Genomic DNA, 14695 nt, shown 5'->3' with positions numbered 1-14695 from the left:
CTTTAAGACAAATCAGGGATAGTATCTTTTTAACCCCAGAATCCCCTAGAATCTAGCACAGTACTTGGCATATAATGGGTGTTTCATGAGTTTATGTGTGCTATATGAAGTAAAATTTGAACTTCCTGGGGTTTTGCACAAGGCTGCTGTCATTTGGAATGCTTAAAATAAGCAGTCTTTCTTATAAACTTACATTATTATAGCTAAACCTTTACCTCTAAGACATGGAAAGTCCTACAAGATGCGATGTGTCTCTTCAAAGTGGCCTTTCTTGATAAAAGGCATTATTTCTTAAATCTTACTTAGATGCACTTTAGATAAGTCTAACATAGCATTTTAAAAACAAAGGCGTTCTCATTATGACGTGTTTCCATCTAGCTCCTGACATGAAAGCATTTTTAAAATTTTTTTTTAGGTTCAGTATCAAATATTTCATGGGAAAAGAAAATTCCTAGAACTCTCAGTTTTGGTCATTAACTTCATACCTCTCTTTGCAAGCTTTAAACACGGTACAGCAGAAAAAGCATGGGGTTTGGAGTCTGGGTTCTAGTCCAGCTCTGCCACTTACCAGCCATGTGACTTGGGGCAAGTTCAGTTTCCTCATCTGTAAAATGGGGATACAGTATCTCATTTAGTACTCACAATAAACCCTATAATGTATGTCAAAGTGTCTAGCACAGTGCCTGGCACATGGCAGGCACTCCACAAATGTTAGTTCCCTTCCTCTTCCCCTCCTTAAGTTCTGAAAGACAATGTTCCAAATTATGCTTACAATGTATATTAGTTAAAACACATATAACATCCATAAACCCATTTCCCCCTGGAATTTCCCTTCTAACAAACCCAAGGAATCAAAATTTATGGCTCTTATTCCTTATTTTGTTAAAGAATATGCCTATTAAAAACTTATAAAATTATATATCATTATATTCCTTTAGAGAATATATTATTAAAGATAATGTAAGATGTCCTTTTCAATGTATGCAATCATTTATAATAGAACCTCGAATGGCCAAAGATATACTCTCATCAGACTGGAAAGAAGAAAACTGAAAAAAAACCTCAAGTGAGAATAGGAAACAAAGAAATAAATAAGAAACCCAGCCAAGTACCTATGTTGGTAAATTCCAAAGTGAAATCATTTCTCAGCACTCCAAATGATGGTGATTTTATTCAATTGCTTATTTATTAAGATATCTGTAGTACTGAGCACAAAGACTGAATAAAAAACATTTTCGTATAGAGAGTTCCTGCTTTCATACGCCATTTCACAGCATGGCACTAATCCTAAATACACCTTTAAGTAAGCAGCAGAGGTTAACTTAGATGTCACACTTCTAAGTCGGGGGCTTCTATCCCTAGCTCTGGTAAGCTGCTGACATCACCACCACTGCTGTGGTTCTCTTCCTCCCTACCACCACCTGCTCCTAATACCCAGATCCTACATTTCCGTGCCTGGTGTCCCACACTGCCAAAAACGTTCCCTTCTCCGTGAAAATTAAATCCTACATAAAAATAGCTATTTAAGCACTGATCATTTTCAAATTTGCTACAATCACTGTAACACATAGACCGCATAGATAACTCACCAAAATCTTTTCAGCTTTGAGGTGTAATTGACAAAAATTGTATATACTCCAAGTGTACAATGTGATGCTTTCACATATGCACACATTATGAAATTATTATCACAGCCCAGCTAAGTAAGTTATACATAAAGGACCTTTTAAAGTTGTTTAGTATGTGAAAATCTATGAGTCAGTCTATAAAAAAGATGGGAAATTATGAACACTGAAATTTAATGTTCCATATAATAGCAAATATATGCTCTATTGTTCTCTGAGAGTAATAATAATCTATAAAAAATTCAATTTTAGGCTGGCTGTGGTGGCTCATGCCTTTAATCCCAGCACTTTGGGAGGCTGAGGCAGGTGGATCCCTTGAGGTCAGGAGTTCAAGACCAGCCTGACCAAATGGTGAAACCCTGTCTCTACTAAAAATGCAAAATTAGCCAGGTGTGGTGGTGGGCGCTTGTAATCTCAGCTACTTGGGAGGCTGAGGCAGAAGAATCACTTGAACCTGGAAGGCAGAGGTTGCAGTGAGCCAAGATCACGCCACTGTACTCCAGCCTGGGCAACAAGAGTGAAACTCTGTCTTTAAAAAAAAAAAAAAGCCATTTTAATGACTTAAAATGATGCTAACCTAACCTCATTTTATATGTTTTATAAGCAGTGTGTAGCAGCATGTACTCACATGACACTGCATTCGTGTGTCAATGTCAGGTGAGTTTTGAGGAGTCACATTAATATGCTATGAACAGAACCCGAGGATTCTGAAGACTCGAACAGGTTCACTACTTGCTAGCTTTGTGAAATTGGAAGTCATTTACCCAGTCTGACCCGGGTGTAGCTGGGCATGTATCAGTGAGAATGCCTGTAAACTGCCTTTTTTAGCATTTGAACATGGTTTCCTAGTGAGGCCTACTTGATCCCTTAACCTGTATGTCCAGATGTTTCTGTGTCACTCACAATCTGATAGTTTCTTTGACAGCACTTGCTACAGTTTGTATTCATGTTTATTTGTAACATTAAGTGATTTTTTTAAAGTTTACATAAATGCAAAGTATAATTATTTTATTAGAATATAAATGAATAAATATATTTTCCTAATATATTCATACAGGCAAATAAAACAGAGCAAAGTGAAATAAATATTCCAAATTACATTTCATTATACATTTTTCAAAAGTAGTAGGAAAATAACATGAGTAATTTCCAATTTCACCCTGCAGATTTGGTTTACTGAATCTTAAGGTAGATAAATGCCTTGTTATTTCCACTTCCAAAGTGATTATAACTTGCTCAGCTACCAACTTCAAGAAGCTGTCACAATCTAAATGAAATTATTCTTTTTTGTTGTTGTTGCGATGGAGTCTCGCTCTGTCACCCAGGCTGGAGTGCAATGGCACGATCTCAGCTCACTACAACCTCCATCTTCCGGGTTCAAGCGGTTCTTCCACCTCAGCCTCCCGAGTAGCTGGGATTACAGGCATGTGCCACCACGCCTGGCTAATTTTTGTATTTTTATGGAGATGGGGTTTCATCATGTTGGCCAGGCTGGTCTTGAACTCCTGACTTCAGGTGATCTGCCCGCCTCGGCCTCCCAAAGTGCTGGGATTACAGGTGTGAGCCACCACGTCGGGCCTCCAAATTATTATTTTATGTAAATATTTCTAAGCAAAAATAATTGCTAATAGCCTCCTTTCACAAAGATGATATATATCCTTATTCTCATGCATCAAATATTAACTAAGACACTCATTTTCCAAATTTGTTGGAAAGTTTGTTTTCAACAATTCAGAAATCCAGCCAGAATGCAACGTGAGACTCAGAGTCTAAAAGATAGGAAATTATGCTAACAGAATCAGTTTATGAATAAAACAAAAGGCAATTTCTAATAAAAATGTAACTTATGCCCCACAAAGTCAATAACATAATCCCATAAACTATAGTCAGTTATTTATTTATTTTGAGATAGAGTCTTGCTCTGTTGCCCAGGCTGGAGTGTAGTGGCACAATCTCGGCTCATTGCAATCTCTGCCTCCCCGGTTCAAGCCATTCTCTTGCCTCAGCTTCCTGAGTAGCTGGGATTACAGATGCGTGCCACACCTGGCTAATTTTTGTATTTTTAGTAGAGACGGGGTTTCACCATGTTGGTCAGCCTGGTCTTGAACTCCTGAGCTTGTGATCCGCCCGCCTCAGCCTCCCAAAGTGTTGGGTTTACAGGCGTGAGCCACCGCGCCCAGTCATTTACTTTTTATATTTCATTTCATGATCCTGTAAGTAAATGCTAATATCTTTTCTAGGCCAGCCATTAGTGCTAGGAGCCTGATTTCGGTCTAGATTAGAGTTTTTCAAACTGTAAGCTGTAGACCATTAACGGGTCATAAAGTAAATGTCATGGGTCAAGAAAAGCATTTTAAAAAAAGGACAGAAAAGGAATTATGGGTACATCACATTTTGTTAAGGATAAGAATTATGTCTGAAACATGTTTTATATAAATGTAGGGTACACACACACACATAGGTCCACTTTGTCGTGATATAATGTGGGTCATGGTTGAAAAGTTTGCAAGCCACTAATCTAGCTCAATCTACTTGGTCTGCCGATCCACAGGGTTACCCCAGAACTGAGAGCCCAGAGGTCTGGTTCCTAAAGCTACTCTACTACACCTTCAAAAAAGTCCCTTAATCCTGTGCTCTTTTGGCTTTAAAAAATAAAGTAAAATGAGGCCAGGCGCGGTGGCTCATGCCTGTAATCCCAGCACTTTGGGAGGCCGAGGCGGGCAGATCACGAGGTCAGGAGATCGAGACCATCCTGGCCAACACGGTGAAACTCCGTCTCTACTAAAATACAAAAAAAAAAAAAAAAAAAATTAGCCAGGCATTGTGGCGGGCACCTGTAGTCCCAGCTACTTGGGAGGCTGAGGCAGGAGAATGGCGTGAACCCAGGATGCCGAGCTTGCAGTGAGCTGACATCGTGCCACTGCACTCCAGCCTGGGCAATAGAGCGAGACTCTGTCTCATAAATAAATAAATAAAAATGAAATAAAACGTATTACTCATTTTTCAAGTAGCACTGATTCTGTAAGAATTGACCAGATTTAAAAAATATGATTTCCAAAGGCAAAATCAGGTCTTTTGAAAAAGTGTTCTGTTGTTTGACATGTTAAAGTTTCAGCATTTTGATAAGTTTAAATTCGAAAGGGAAATTCAATCATGTGTAGCATTATTGGTAAAACTGTGAAAAAAACTTTCAAGGATGTTATGTTCATTCTGTAAAAACAAATGTCAAAAATGTTTATCTATTTATAAATAGTGGTTAGAAGTACACAGCGTTGCCGAGGCGGGCGGGTGGATCACGAGATCAGGAAATCGAGACCATCCTGGCTAACACGGTGAAACTCTGTCTCTACTAAAAATACAAAAAATCAGCCGGGCGCGGTGGCAGGCGCCTGTAGACCCAGCTACTCACGAGGCTGAGGCAGGAGAATGGCGTGAACCCGGGAGGCGGAGCTTGTAGTGAGCCGAGATGGCAGCACTGCACTCCAGGCTGGACGACAGAGCGAGACTCCGGCTCAAAAAAAAAAAAAAAAAAAAAAAAAAAAAAAGTACACAGCGTTTTCACATCATTTTATTTTTTTTGTTGTTGTTATGAGTCTTATGCTTAGACAAGTCAAAAGGGGAATAGGAATGAAAGGCCTGGTAAAGAAAGATATAAACCAGTAATTTTTAGAAAATAAATGTATGTACAAAAGTGCCTTCTGGTTCTAAGAATCATATGACATGCAGTGTTTGAGATGTTCATCTATATCTTAAAATAAATTCATCATTTGAGTTCTGCAGTCTATAGCATCTCTAGAACTTCACAAACCTTCTTTGAGAAAAAAAAATAGCTCCTCAAGACAGTTTTAAAAACAATGTAATACACGTTTTACTTACTCAAGACAATCCAGTGTTCCTATCCAGAAAGAGGGCTGAGACCCATTAACTTCGAAGAGCTAAATTGTAGTGAAGTTGTTTAAAACCATCCACTCTTTCTTAATTCAACTGCAAATTCAGTATTGTATTACAAACAAGACCACTGAATAAACAACGCTGCAAGCACACAAAGGTTATTAGTAACTAAGTCTTTCGAAATCACTATCTGTTACTGAGAAAAGCAAACCTAGTGAAAAATAACCCATTACAAATTTAAATACCAGAGGCTGGGAGAGTAAGTAAAAGACAAGCACTTCCCTGACTGAACACTAGAGAGCGCTCTGAATCGCAAGTTCCTATAGATGGACTAAGAGTAAAGAATCCGCCAGCTTATACATACATCGTCCATTTCTCACCAGGCGCGTGCAGGGACGGCCTCAGTAGGAGGCTCGATCTTACCACTAAGCTGGCCAGACAACTCCCGAGTTCTGTTCATGCATTACAGTTTCGTGACGTGTCTCCCTCTTCAAGCAGATACCCACTTCAAAAGAAATGTTAAAGTAGGGCTAACAAGAAAAGCTATTCAGTCTAAAAGGGAGCTTGGAGGCAGAGGCAGTGGTGAGCCAGTTAACTCTAAATCTGTCAGCAGCATTTTACAAAACAGAAAGGAACTGACTAAATCACAACATGACTCGGAACTGACGTCAATGTGCAGCTCGCTTGGAGTTTAACTTTTCCACTTCCCCTGCTGAAACACGATTCCAGGAAATGTAATGACATCAGCCCTTTGAACTCAATTAGCTGAACAGACCATTTTAAATACAGGAGGAAAGAAACAAGTAGGCACACAAACATCCATAACACGCGGGTTTTTCCTATTCTGTTTGGAGCTGCATTTGCCCACAGTAACGAAATCAGAACGTGAACAGTATATACTGTATGTTTAACCTGAGGCTAGATTGAATTTGCAACAGGTTGCAGATGAAGTAACAGCTTATTTTAGTAGGGCAGAATGGTATGCACATGAAAGAGAGACACAGAGATGCAGGGGAGGAAGAGAAGGGAAGAGAAGAGGGGAGGAAGGGAGGAGGGGAAGGGGGGAAGGGGGAGGAGGGGAGGGAGGACAGAGGGAGGAAGAGAGGATTAGTGCCTCAGTCAAGCAAGCAATAGAATATTGAGCAAAGAAACAATCACACTAAGATGCCTTAACAAAGTGAGCTGAATATATATAGATGTGTATTTCAAAAAAGTCTTAAACCTAAGTGACTAGGAGAGTAACACTTTCTGAAACACTCAGATGTTCCTGAATACTTCCTAAACTTCAAAACAATCTGCAGAATTAACTGAAACCCCTCTTTAACATTCTTACCTGTGTCATCTCCAGTTACAGCCATAATGGGCTTCTGCAGACAGAACTGTCTTGTTTCCTCTACCACAGTTCAACATAAAGTGTTCCAAATTAGCAAGCATGTGCAGGATAAGCAGGAGGACTGACATCACAATGACATCACTAGCCTATCACTGCCATCAATTTGCTTTGTCACAGGCGAGCTCACTGAAACCCCAGCCCTATAAAAACTCTTCCTGTAATAAACCATCTTAATGCTCTTGTTTCTCATTTTTACATAGAAATCTGTTTGAGGTGGGCTCTGGCATAATAATAATAATAATAATAATGTTTCTTTTAGCACTAAAAGTTACATGATTGTATCTTACAGGGCTACTTCTTTATTATTGTTGTGTCCAAGGTTTCTAGGTAAACATAGTGAGAATAAACGCTATACATTTTCCTAACTTACAGGAGGAAAAAAACACTTGGAGATTTAAACTTTGGGGATACAAAAAAAAAAAAAACAAAAAACACATTGATTATCAGGAAAGAAATACCGTATTCCATAGTCACTTCTAAATTCACCAAGAAATATCCAGCCACCTGTGTTTACTTAACACATTTTTATTTGCTGAGCTATTTGCTACACCATCAAAAAATCCAACTCTTCCTAAGGTGATACAGAATATGCTACTTTCACTTGAAGGGAGTAGATAATGAAATTTTTAAAATTCACTGTGCCAATGGAGCAAGTATTATGTAGTATTCCCCCATAACTACTAGACTGAATCACATGAACTTGCTGATATTTGACCTTTTGGCCCACAAAAATAGCAGTTTCATGTTGATTCAACCTAATACATTGTTTTACCAGATTAAACCAACCTGAAAAGACTTTTGTGATTTTTTAAAATTCATAAATAAATCAAAATTACTATTTATACATTTTTTTTAAAATGTCAAATTTTATTTGGATCACTTAATGAAGGCTCAGCACATAGTAAGCTGGATCATTATAGAAAATTCAGTGACTATAAGGTTAGACACAAAAATGGGCAAATGTTCAACCATAGAACAGACCATAGCCTGGAAAAAAATTATTGGCATTTCCACTGCAAAAAAATAAGTGACATGCCACTGAGACCTTTTGTCTTTTTTTTTTTTTTTTTTTTTTTGAGACAAAGTCTCGCTATTCTCCCCCAGGCTGGAGTGCAAAGGTGCGGTCTTGGCTCACTGCAACCTCCGCCTCCCGGGTTCAAATGATTCTCCTGCCTCAGCCTCCCGAGTAGCTGGGATTACAGGTGCCCACCACAGCTGGCTAATTTTTGTATTTTTAGTAGAGACGGGGTTTCACCACGTTAGCCAGGCTGGTCTCGAACTCCTTACTTCAGGTGATCCGCCCACCTCAGCCTCCCAAAGTGCTGGGATTATAGGCGTGAGACACAGCGCCTGGCCGACCTTTTGTTTTTATCAGTGAGTTGTACAAAGCCCTTTCCCCTTGTATGATTAGAATTCAACCCAACCTTATGTCAATGAAAGGACATCCCACCACATTTTAACTGTATTTAATTTAATCATCTTCCAGTAAAGGTAAGGACTGTACACCTCAGATGCTCAGGAGGTAAAGTTTCAGGGGGTGTCCACGTTTCTAGTAATTCTCCAGGATACCTGACAAGGGGGCTAGGGTTTCAATTCAGCTGAAGATACATTGGCTGAGTAAGAAAGCCTGGATGGTCACCTAGACCTAGGCATCAACCCCAATCTGGGGCTCCAGCAGGGACTCTTTGCTGTCCCAGCCACACCTGAGGGTTTGGGCCCAAGAATGCTTAGGAAATTTTATTTCAAATTTCAGAAAATCAGTAAGAAATTGATTTTTACGTCAGCATTCCTTTAAATTGGCACATAGATGCTCAATAAATACTGGTGTGAAAAAAAAGTCAAGGAAGGAAAGAAAGAAGGGAAATGGGTTGCTTAGTTGATTACTGCTCTTAGTAAAGTTTTAATATATTCCCTGGACCAGTTAATCTCACATGGAACAAATCACACATGGAACAAATCACATTTTCAGAGGAAGAATATTTCACTTTCATTTGGTAAATGCTTACTGAACACTTATCACATGCCAAGGTCTGTGCTAGGTATTTGTCCAAATAGAACTTACCATCTACCAAGACACGCAGAGCCACAATATAACATGATGTGTGCCCAAGGAAGTACAGCAGGAACTCACAGGGGGTTGCCTAAGCCAGATGTGGAGGATAGGCAAGGCTTCCTGGAGGAAGAATCATTTAAGGTGAAACAGGAGTAGGGCATACAATCAGGGAAAGTATTCTTATCAGGCAATCAGTATGTGTGCAGGCGGCCCTGGAGGGAGAGAGCCTATTCCAGGAAATGAAGAGCTGTATTACAAAAGAGGGAGAAATGGAGAGGTAGGCAGCTATTAAAGAAAGCAAGGCTTTGATAAAGCAAAGATTTGGGCCACATGAAAGATTTGGGGCTTTGTCTAAACAGGTCACAGACATTTATGGATGCTTTCGAGAGGATGCTATAGACTGAATGTTTGTATCCCTGCCCAATTTCCTCTGTTGAAATCCTAACTTCCAATGCAATAGTATTTGGAGGTGGGACCTCTGAGAGGTGATAAGGTCATAAGGGTGGCACCCTTGTGAACAGGATTAATGCCCTTATAAAAAAGACCCCAGATGCCAGGTGCCGGTGGTTTACGCCTGTGATTGTAGCACTTTGGGAGGCCGAGATGGGGGGATTACCTAAAGTCAGGAGTTCGAGACCCAGCCTGGCCAACATGGTGTAACCCCATCTCTATTAAAAATACAAAAATTAGTTGGGCGTGGTGGTACATGCCTGTAATCCCAGCTACTTGGGAAGCCGAGGCAGGAGAAATGCTTGAGCCCAGGAGACAGAGGTTGCAGTGAGCCAAGATCACACCACTGCATTCCAACCAATGCACTCCAGCTTGGCCAACAGAGTGAGACTCTGTCTCAAAAAAAAAAAAAAAGAAGAAGAAGAAGAAGAAAAGAAAAACAGTGCAATGCAGTAATGGAGATGTTAGGGGCAAGAAGCTGCGGTTTTTAAGAAGTATCAGTGGCTCCCAGAATCACTGTGAGGAATGAAGAGTCTAGCTGAATTTTCAGGAACAATTCCCAAAAAACTGAGCCAAGAAAGGAGCTGATGCCTCTGGCATGATTAGGAGGATCAGAAAGCTATTCCACAATAGCCAGCTTCTGGTGGCTGCTGGAGACTGCAGCCCACAGGGGTAGCCTGGGTCAGAGGGACAGCACCCAGGCCAGGGCCAGGGCCAGGGCCAGGACAGAGGGGCGTGGAGTGGCAGAAGCATGTATGGTTCAGCCAGGGAGAAGAATCTACACAGTGACTTTGAGTGGAGACTGGGGAGAATATGGGACAACATCCAGGTTTCTGGCATCAAGCACCAGGTGGGATAGTAGTGGTTGGTCACTGAAGATAGGAACAACGGGTTTCAGGGATTTTTATCAGAGGTATGTGTGGGCCATCTAAGGAACCAGCTGGAGTCAGGACATAGTCACAGTGAACTGAAGCCAGGGTGGGAGGGAGTCCTTCAGGGAGGGAGCTCAGCAGGAAGAGGGTGGGGGAGCGAGCGTGAAGATCACTGAAACACTCAGGACAGGGGCAGGGGAAGCTTCGCCCAGCAACGAGACTGACAGAGAAGCAGCAGAGAGAGAAGAGCAAGGAGGACATAGTCTCAGGAAGCAGAGGAAGCAGAAGTTGACAGTGTTAAATACTGCTGAGGCATCAGCCAAGACAGGCACTGAGAATCCACAAAGAAGCTGACACAGCCCTTCAGTGAGATGAAGGCAGAAGGTGGGCAGGCAACACTGCCACTAAGTTCAGGAAGACAAGAATGCCCACTGGCCTTGCTGCGTTTAAACTGGAGCTCCTGGCCATGATTATTTAAGGAAAAGAAAAAAAGAAAAGAGGAATAAAGATTGGAAGGAAGGAAATAAAACATCACTATTTGTATAAACATTCACATAGGATCACAGACCGATTCACAAAGAATCAGTAAATTATTAGAAGTAATTAGAGTTTAGCAAAGTTAATAGATAAAAGATCGACTTAAAATAATCTGTATTTCTCTACACCAGCAACAATGAGAAAATATAACAAAAAATAAGGTACCATTGTAACGGCAACAAAACCCATAAAGTATTTAGGAACCAACTGAAGAAAGAATATGCAAGACCCCCATGAAGAAAAATGTTCAACTGTTAAAAGAAGTAAAATGAGATCTGAATAAACAAGACATTCTATGGTTTGGGATAGGTCAATTTAACATTATGCAGCTGTCCCTAAATTATATGTAGTCTCAGCCAGGCACAGTGGCTCACGCCTGTAATCGCAGCACTATGGGAGGCCGAGGCGGGCGGATCATGAGGTCAGGAGATCCAGACCATCCTGGCTAACACAGTGAAATCCCTCTCTACTAAAAATACAAAAAAATTAGTTGGGCGTGGTGGCAGGTGCCTGGAGTCCCAGCTACTCAGGAGGCTGAGGCAGGAGAATGGCGTGAACCCAGGAGGCAGAGCTTGCAGTGAGCGGAGATTGCACCACTGCACTCCAGCCTGAGCAACAGAGCGAGACTCTGTCTCAAAAAACAAAACAAAACAAAATTAATGCAGTCTCATCATTGGTTTTATTATTATTACTACTACTACTTACAAACTCAAACTTATTCCAAATGCATATGAAAGAATAATAGTGCACAAAAAGCTAACCCTCCATCAAACTGAGAAAAAAGACAAGGGGAACTTGTTCTATGAGATAACAAACACGTATGGCACTGGCATTCAGAAAAAGATGAATCAGACAGAAGACGGGCCAGATCCATGTGCACAAGCAAACCTACTGTCTAATTAAGGCTTCCCCATTCACCAATGAGGAAACAACAAACCCTTGGGAATGGCTCCATATAAGTTAAAAATGAATTCCCACCAAATACTATACACAGAAGTGAAGCCCAGATACATTAAAGACATAAATGTGAAAGGTAAAACCATAAAGCAAATAGAAAAAAATGTGGAAAAATATCTTTGTGACTTGTGAAGAAAAGTAATTTTTTTTTTAGACGGAGTCTCGCACTCTCACCCAGGCTGGAGTGCAGTGGCACCATCTCTGCTCACTGCAAGCTCCGCCTGCTGGGTTCACGCCATTCTCCTGCCTCAGCCTCCCAAGTAGCTGGGACTATAGGCGCCTGCCATCACGCTCAGCTAATTTTTTGTATCACGAGGATCACAAGCACAGGAGATCAAGGCCATCCTGGCTAACACAATGAAACCCTGTCTCTACTAAAAATACAAAAAAAATTAGCTGGGTGTGATGGCGGGCACCTATAGTCCCAGCTACTCGGGAGGCTGAGGCAGGAGATTGGTGTGAACCCGAGAAGGCGGAGGTTGCAGTGAGCCGAGATCGCACTGCTGCACTCCAGCCTGGGCGACAGAGCAAGACTCCATCTCAAAAATAAATAAATAAATAAATAAAATAAATTAAAAAAAAAAATTAGTGCTAAATCCTGAATCCTAAGCAAATGGACCAAAAGGAACAGAATTCAATTAAAACACAGGAGTTTTGAAAGCTATATTAAATACATCTATTATAGTTATCATAAGCACAACTGAATTAAATTAATGTATATCGCAAATCCAGTTGAAATAGTTGAAATCTCAGGTAACCCTAAAAGCTTAGGGCTACATCTCAACTTTTATTTCACTACTGACAGCTTCCGTAAGAACTAGAATGGATACCTCAGAATTCAAACATACTAAGAACCATCAAAAAAACAAACAAAAAACAAAAAAACCCAAAGTCAGCATTTGTTTTGAAATGAATTACCTAGAAATTAGACTTGAAAGTAACAGCTGGGGAAAAACTCAAATTTGGGGCATCATAGCCTGAATACTTAAATTGTCACAGATTAGGTAATATAAATCTATTAGGTACAACATTTGCAATCCCCAAATGAAGGATATTTACTTAATTTAAAAATTCATTCATGTGGCTGGGCACGGTGGATCATGCCTGTAATCCCAGCACTTTAGGAGGCTGAGGCCTTCACTTGAGGTCAGGAGTTCAAGACCAGCCTGCCCAACGTGGTGAAACCCCGTCTCTACTAAAAATACAAAAATTAGCCAGGCGTGGTGGCACATGTCTGTAATCCCAGATCCTTGGGAAGCTGAGGCAGAAGAATCACTTGAACCCAGGAGGCAGAGGTTGCAGTGAGCCGAGATCACACTACTGCACTCCGGCCTGGGCACCAGAGTGAGAGTCCATCTCAAAAACAAAACAAAACAAAACAAAAAATTCATTCATGTTTCTCTCTCTCTTTTTCTGTCATGCTACTCTGAATCTGGCCTTTCTCCAGAGCCAGTAAAACCTGCTAAAAGGTGAAAAATGATAAAACTTAATTTGCTATTTAATGTATTAAAATATTTCTTTTGTAAGCGTTTTTAAGTGCGTCCCAACCCCCCCCATCTACCTTTGATATATTTCAGAAAACTATAAAATTACCACTCAGTGGTGTGATATAGTAATCCATAGGTATTCTAAATGTATTAGATTAATAAAATATACCTTGAACAACAACCTGGCTGCCTGGGACAAAGAACTGCTGTGTGCCATCAGCTGATTGTGCTGCATACTGTACAATTGTAGCACCTGGTGGAGGAGCTCCTGAATTTGTCATTGTTAATGCCTGCAGTCCCTGAACACCATCAGATCCTGGGTTAGAAATCTGGATTGTTCCACCTTGGGCTATAGCAACTTAACAGAAAAAGAAAAGAAATATTAGAGAATTTCAAGATTTATTTTTAATAATCCCCTACTGGAAGAATATACTCTGGGTCTATTTATTACCATTGCTTCTTTCTCAGGTTACCCTTATTTTCTATGCTGAATTCGTCATGGGACAATACGCTAGGAAAAGCTTATAAACACCTGAAAATAACTGTTTGAGATTCATAGAGCCCATGGAGTGTTCCTACTCCTTAGCATCCAGCTAACTACATCACTCAAGAGGAAGAGTGGAGAAGCAGACAGGGAGAGTCCAGCTTCCTGGTCTTCTCCATTCTCTCAGATGTTTTTCCTTACAAACACCATTCTTCTACCATTTAAAATTCCCATTTAAGGCCAGGTGTGGTGGCTCACACCTGTGATCCCAGCACTTTGGGAGGACAAGGCAGGAGGGCTGCTTGAGCCCAGGAGTTCGAGGCCAGGCTGGGTAACATAGGGAGACCCTGTCTCTAAAAAAAGGAAAGAAAAGAGAAAAATTCCCATTTAATATTACAATTAAAATGAATTTGTACCTTCATTCAGCTAACTACTTTTCTAATTTGTCATCAAAAGAAAGTAGTTTTTAAGAAATATATAGGTCAGGTGCAGTGGCTCACGCCTGTAATCTCAGCACTTTGGGAGGCCAAGGTGGTCAGATCACCTGAGGTCAGGAGTTTGAGACCAGCCTGATCAATATGGTGAAACCCCATCTCTACTAAAGATACAAAAATCAGCCAGGCGTGGTGGCAGGCGCCTGTAGTCCCAGTTACTCGGGAGGCTGAGATAGGAGAATCACTTGAACCCGGGAGGTGGAGGTTGCAGTGAGCTGGATCGCGGTACTGCACTCCAGCCTGGGCAACAGAAACTCCGTTACAAAAGAAAAAAAAAAAAAGAAATACATACATACAATTATATATATAACCAACATATTTTTATATATATTTATATAAAAATATATAATTATATATGTAATTATGTCATATGTCATATATAACATATATGTTATAAATATACATATATTTATATATAAATTTATATTAAAATATTTTGGTTATAAAGCTCA

The 14695-nt window shown here is 40.4% G+C and overlaps 1 protein-coding gene across 50 annotated transcripts in view; it reads right to left on the bottom strand.

The window, feature by feature from the left end:
* Nucleotides 1–14695, bottom strand: part of CREM (cAMP responsive element modulator) — an 86702-nt gene that overhangs the window by 10454 nt on the left and 61553 nt on the right. For 8 of the 50 annotated variants that reach the window (XM_045361926.2, XM_045361928.2, XM_065519975.1 and 5 more), the window contains one exon: nt 13435–13623. The exons of 13 other annotated variants lie outside the window; for them this stretch is intronic. In XM_045361926.2, coding sequence (XP_045217861.1) covers nt 13435–13623 — 189 coding nt within the window. Of the gene's footprint in view, nt 1–568; nt 605–5501; nt 6138–6849; nt 6932–13434; nt 13624–14695 lie in introns of those variants that run through there. 29 more of the 50 variants (XM_015455767.4, XM_045361925.2, XM_015455768.4 and 26 more) reach the window with 11 other exon arrangements.

This window comes from Macaca fascicularis, chromosome 9 (genome assembly GCF_037993035.2).
Source record: "Macaca fascicularis isolate 582-1 chromosome 9, T2T-MFA8v1.1".
Classification (NCBI taxonomy): Eukaryota; Metazoa; Chordata; class Mammalia; order Primates; family Cercopithecidae; genus Macaca; species Macaca fascicularis.
Note: the sequence above shows the minus strand (reverse complement) of the source record. Positions and strands in the feature narration are given on the sequence as shown.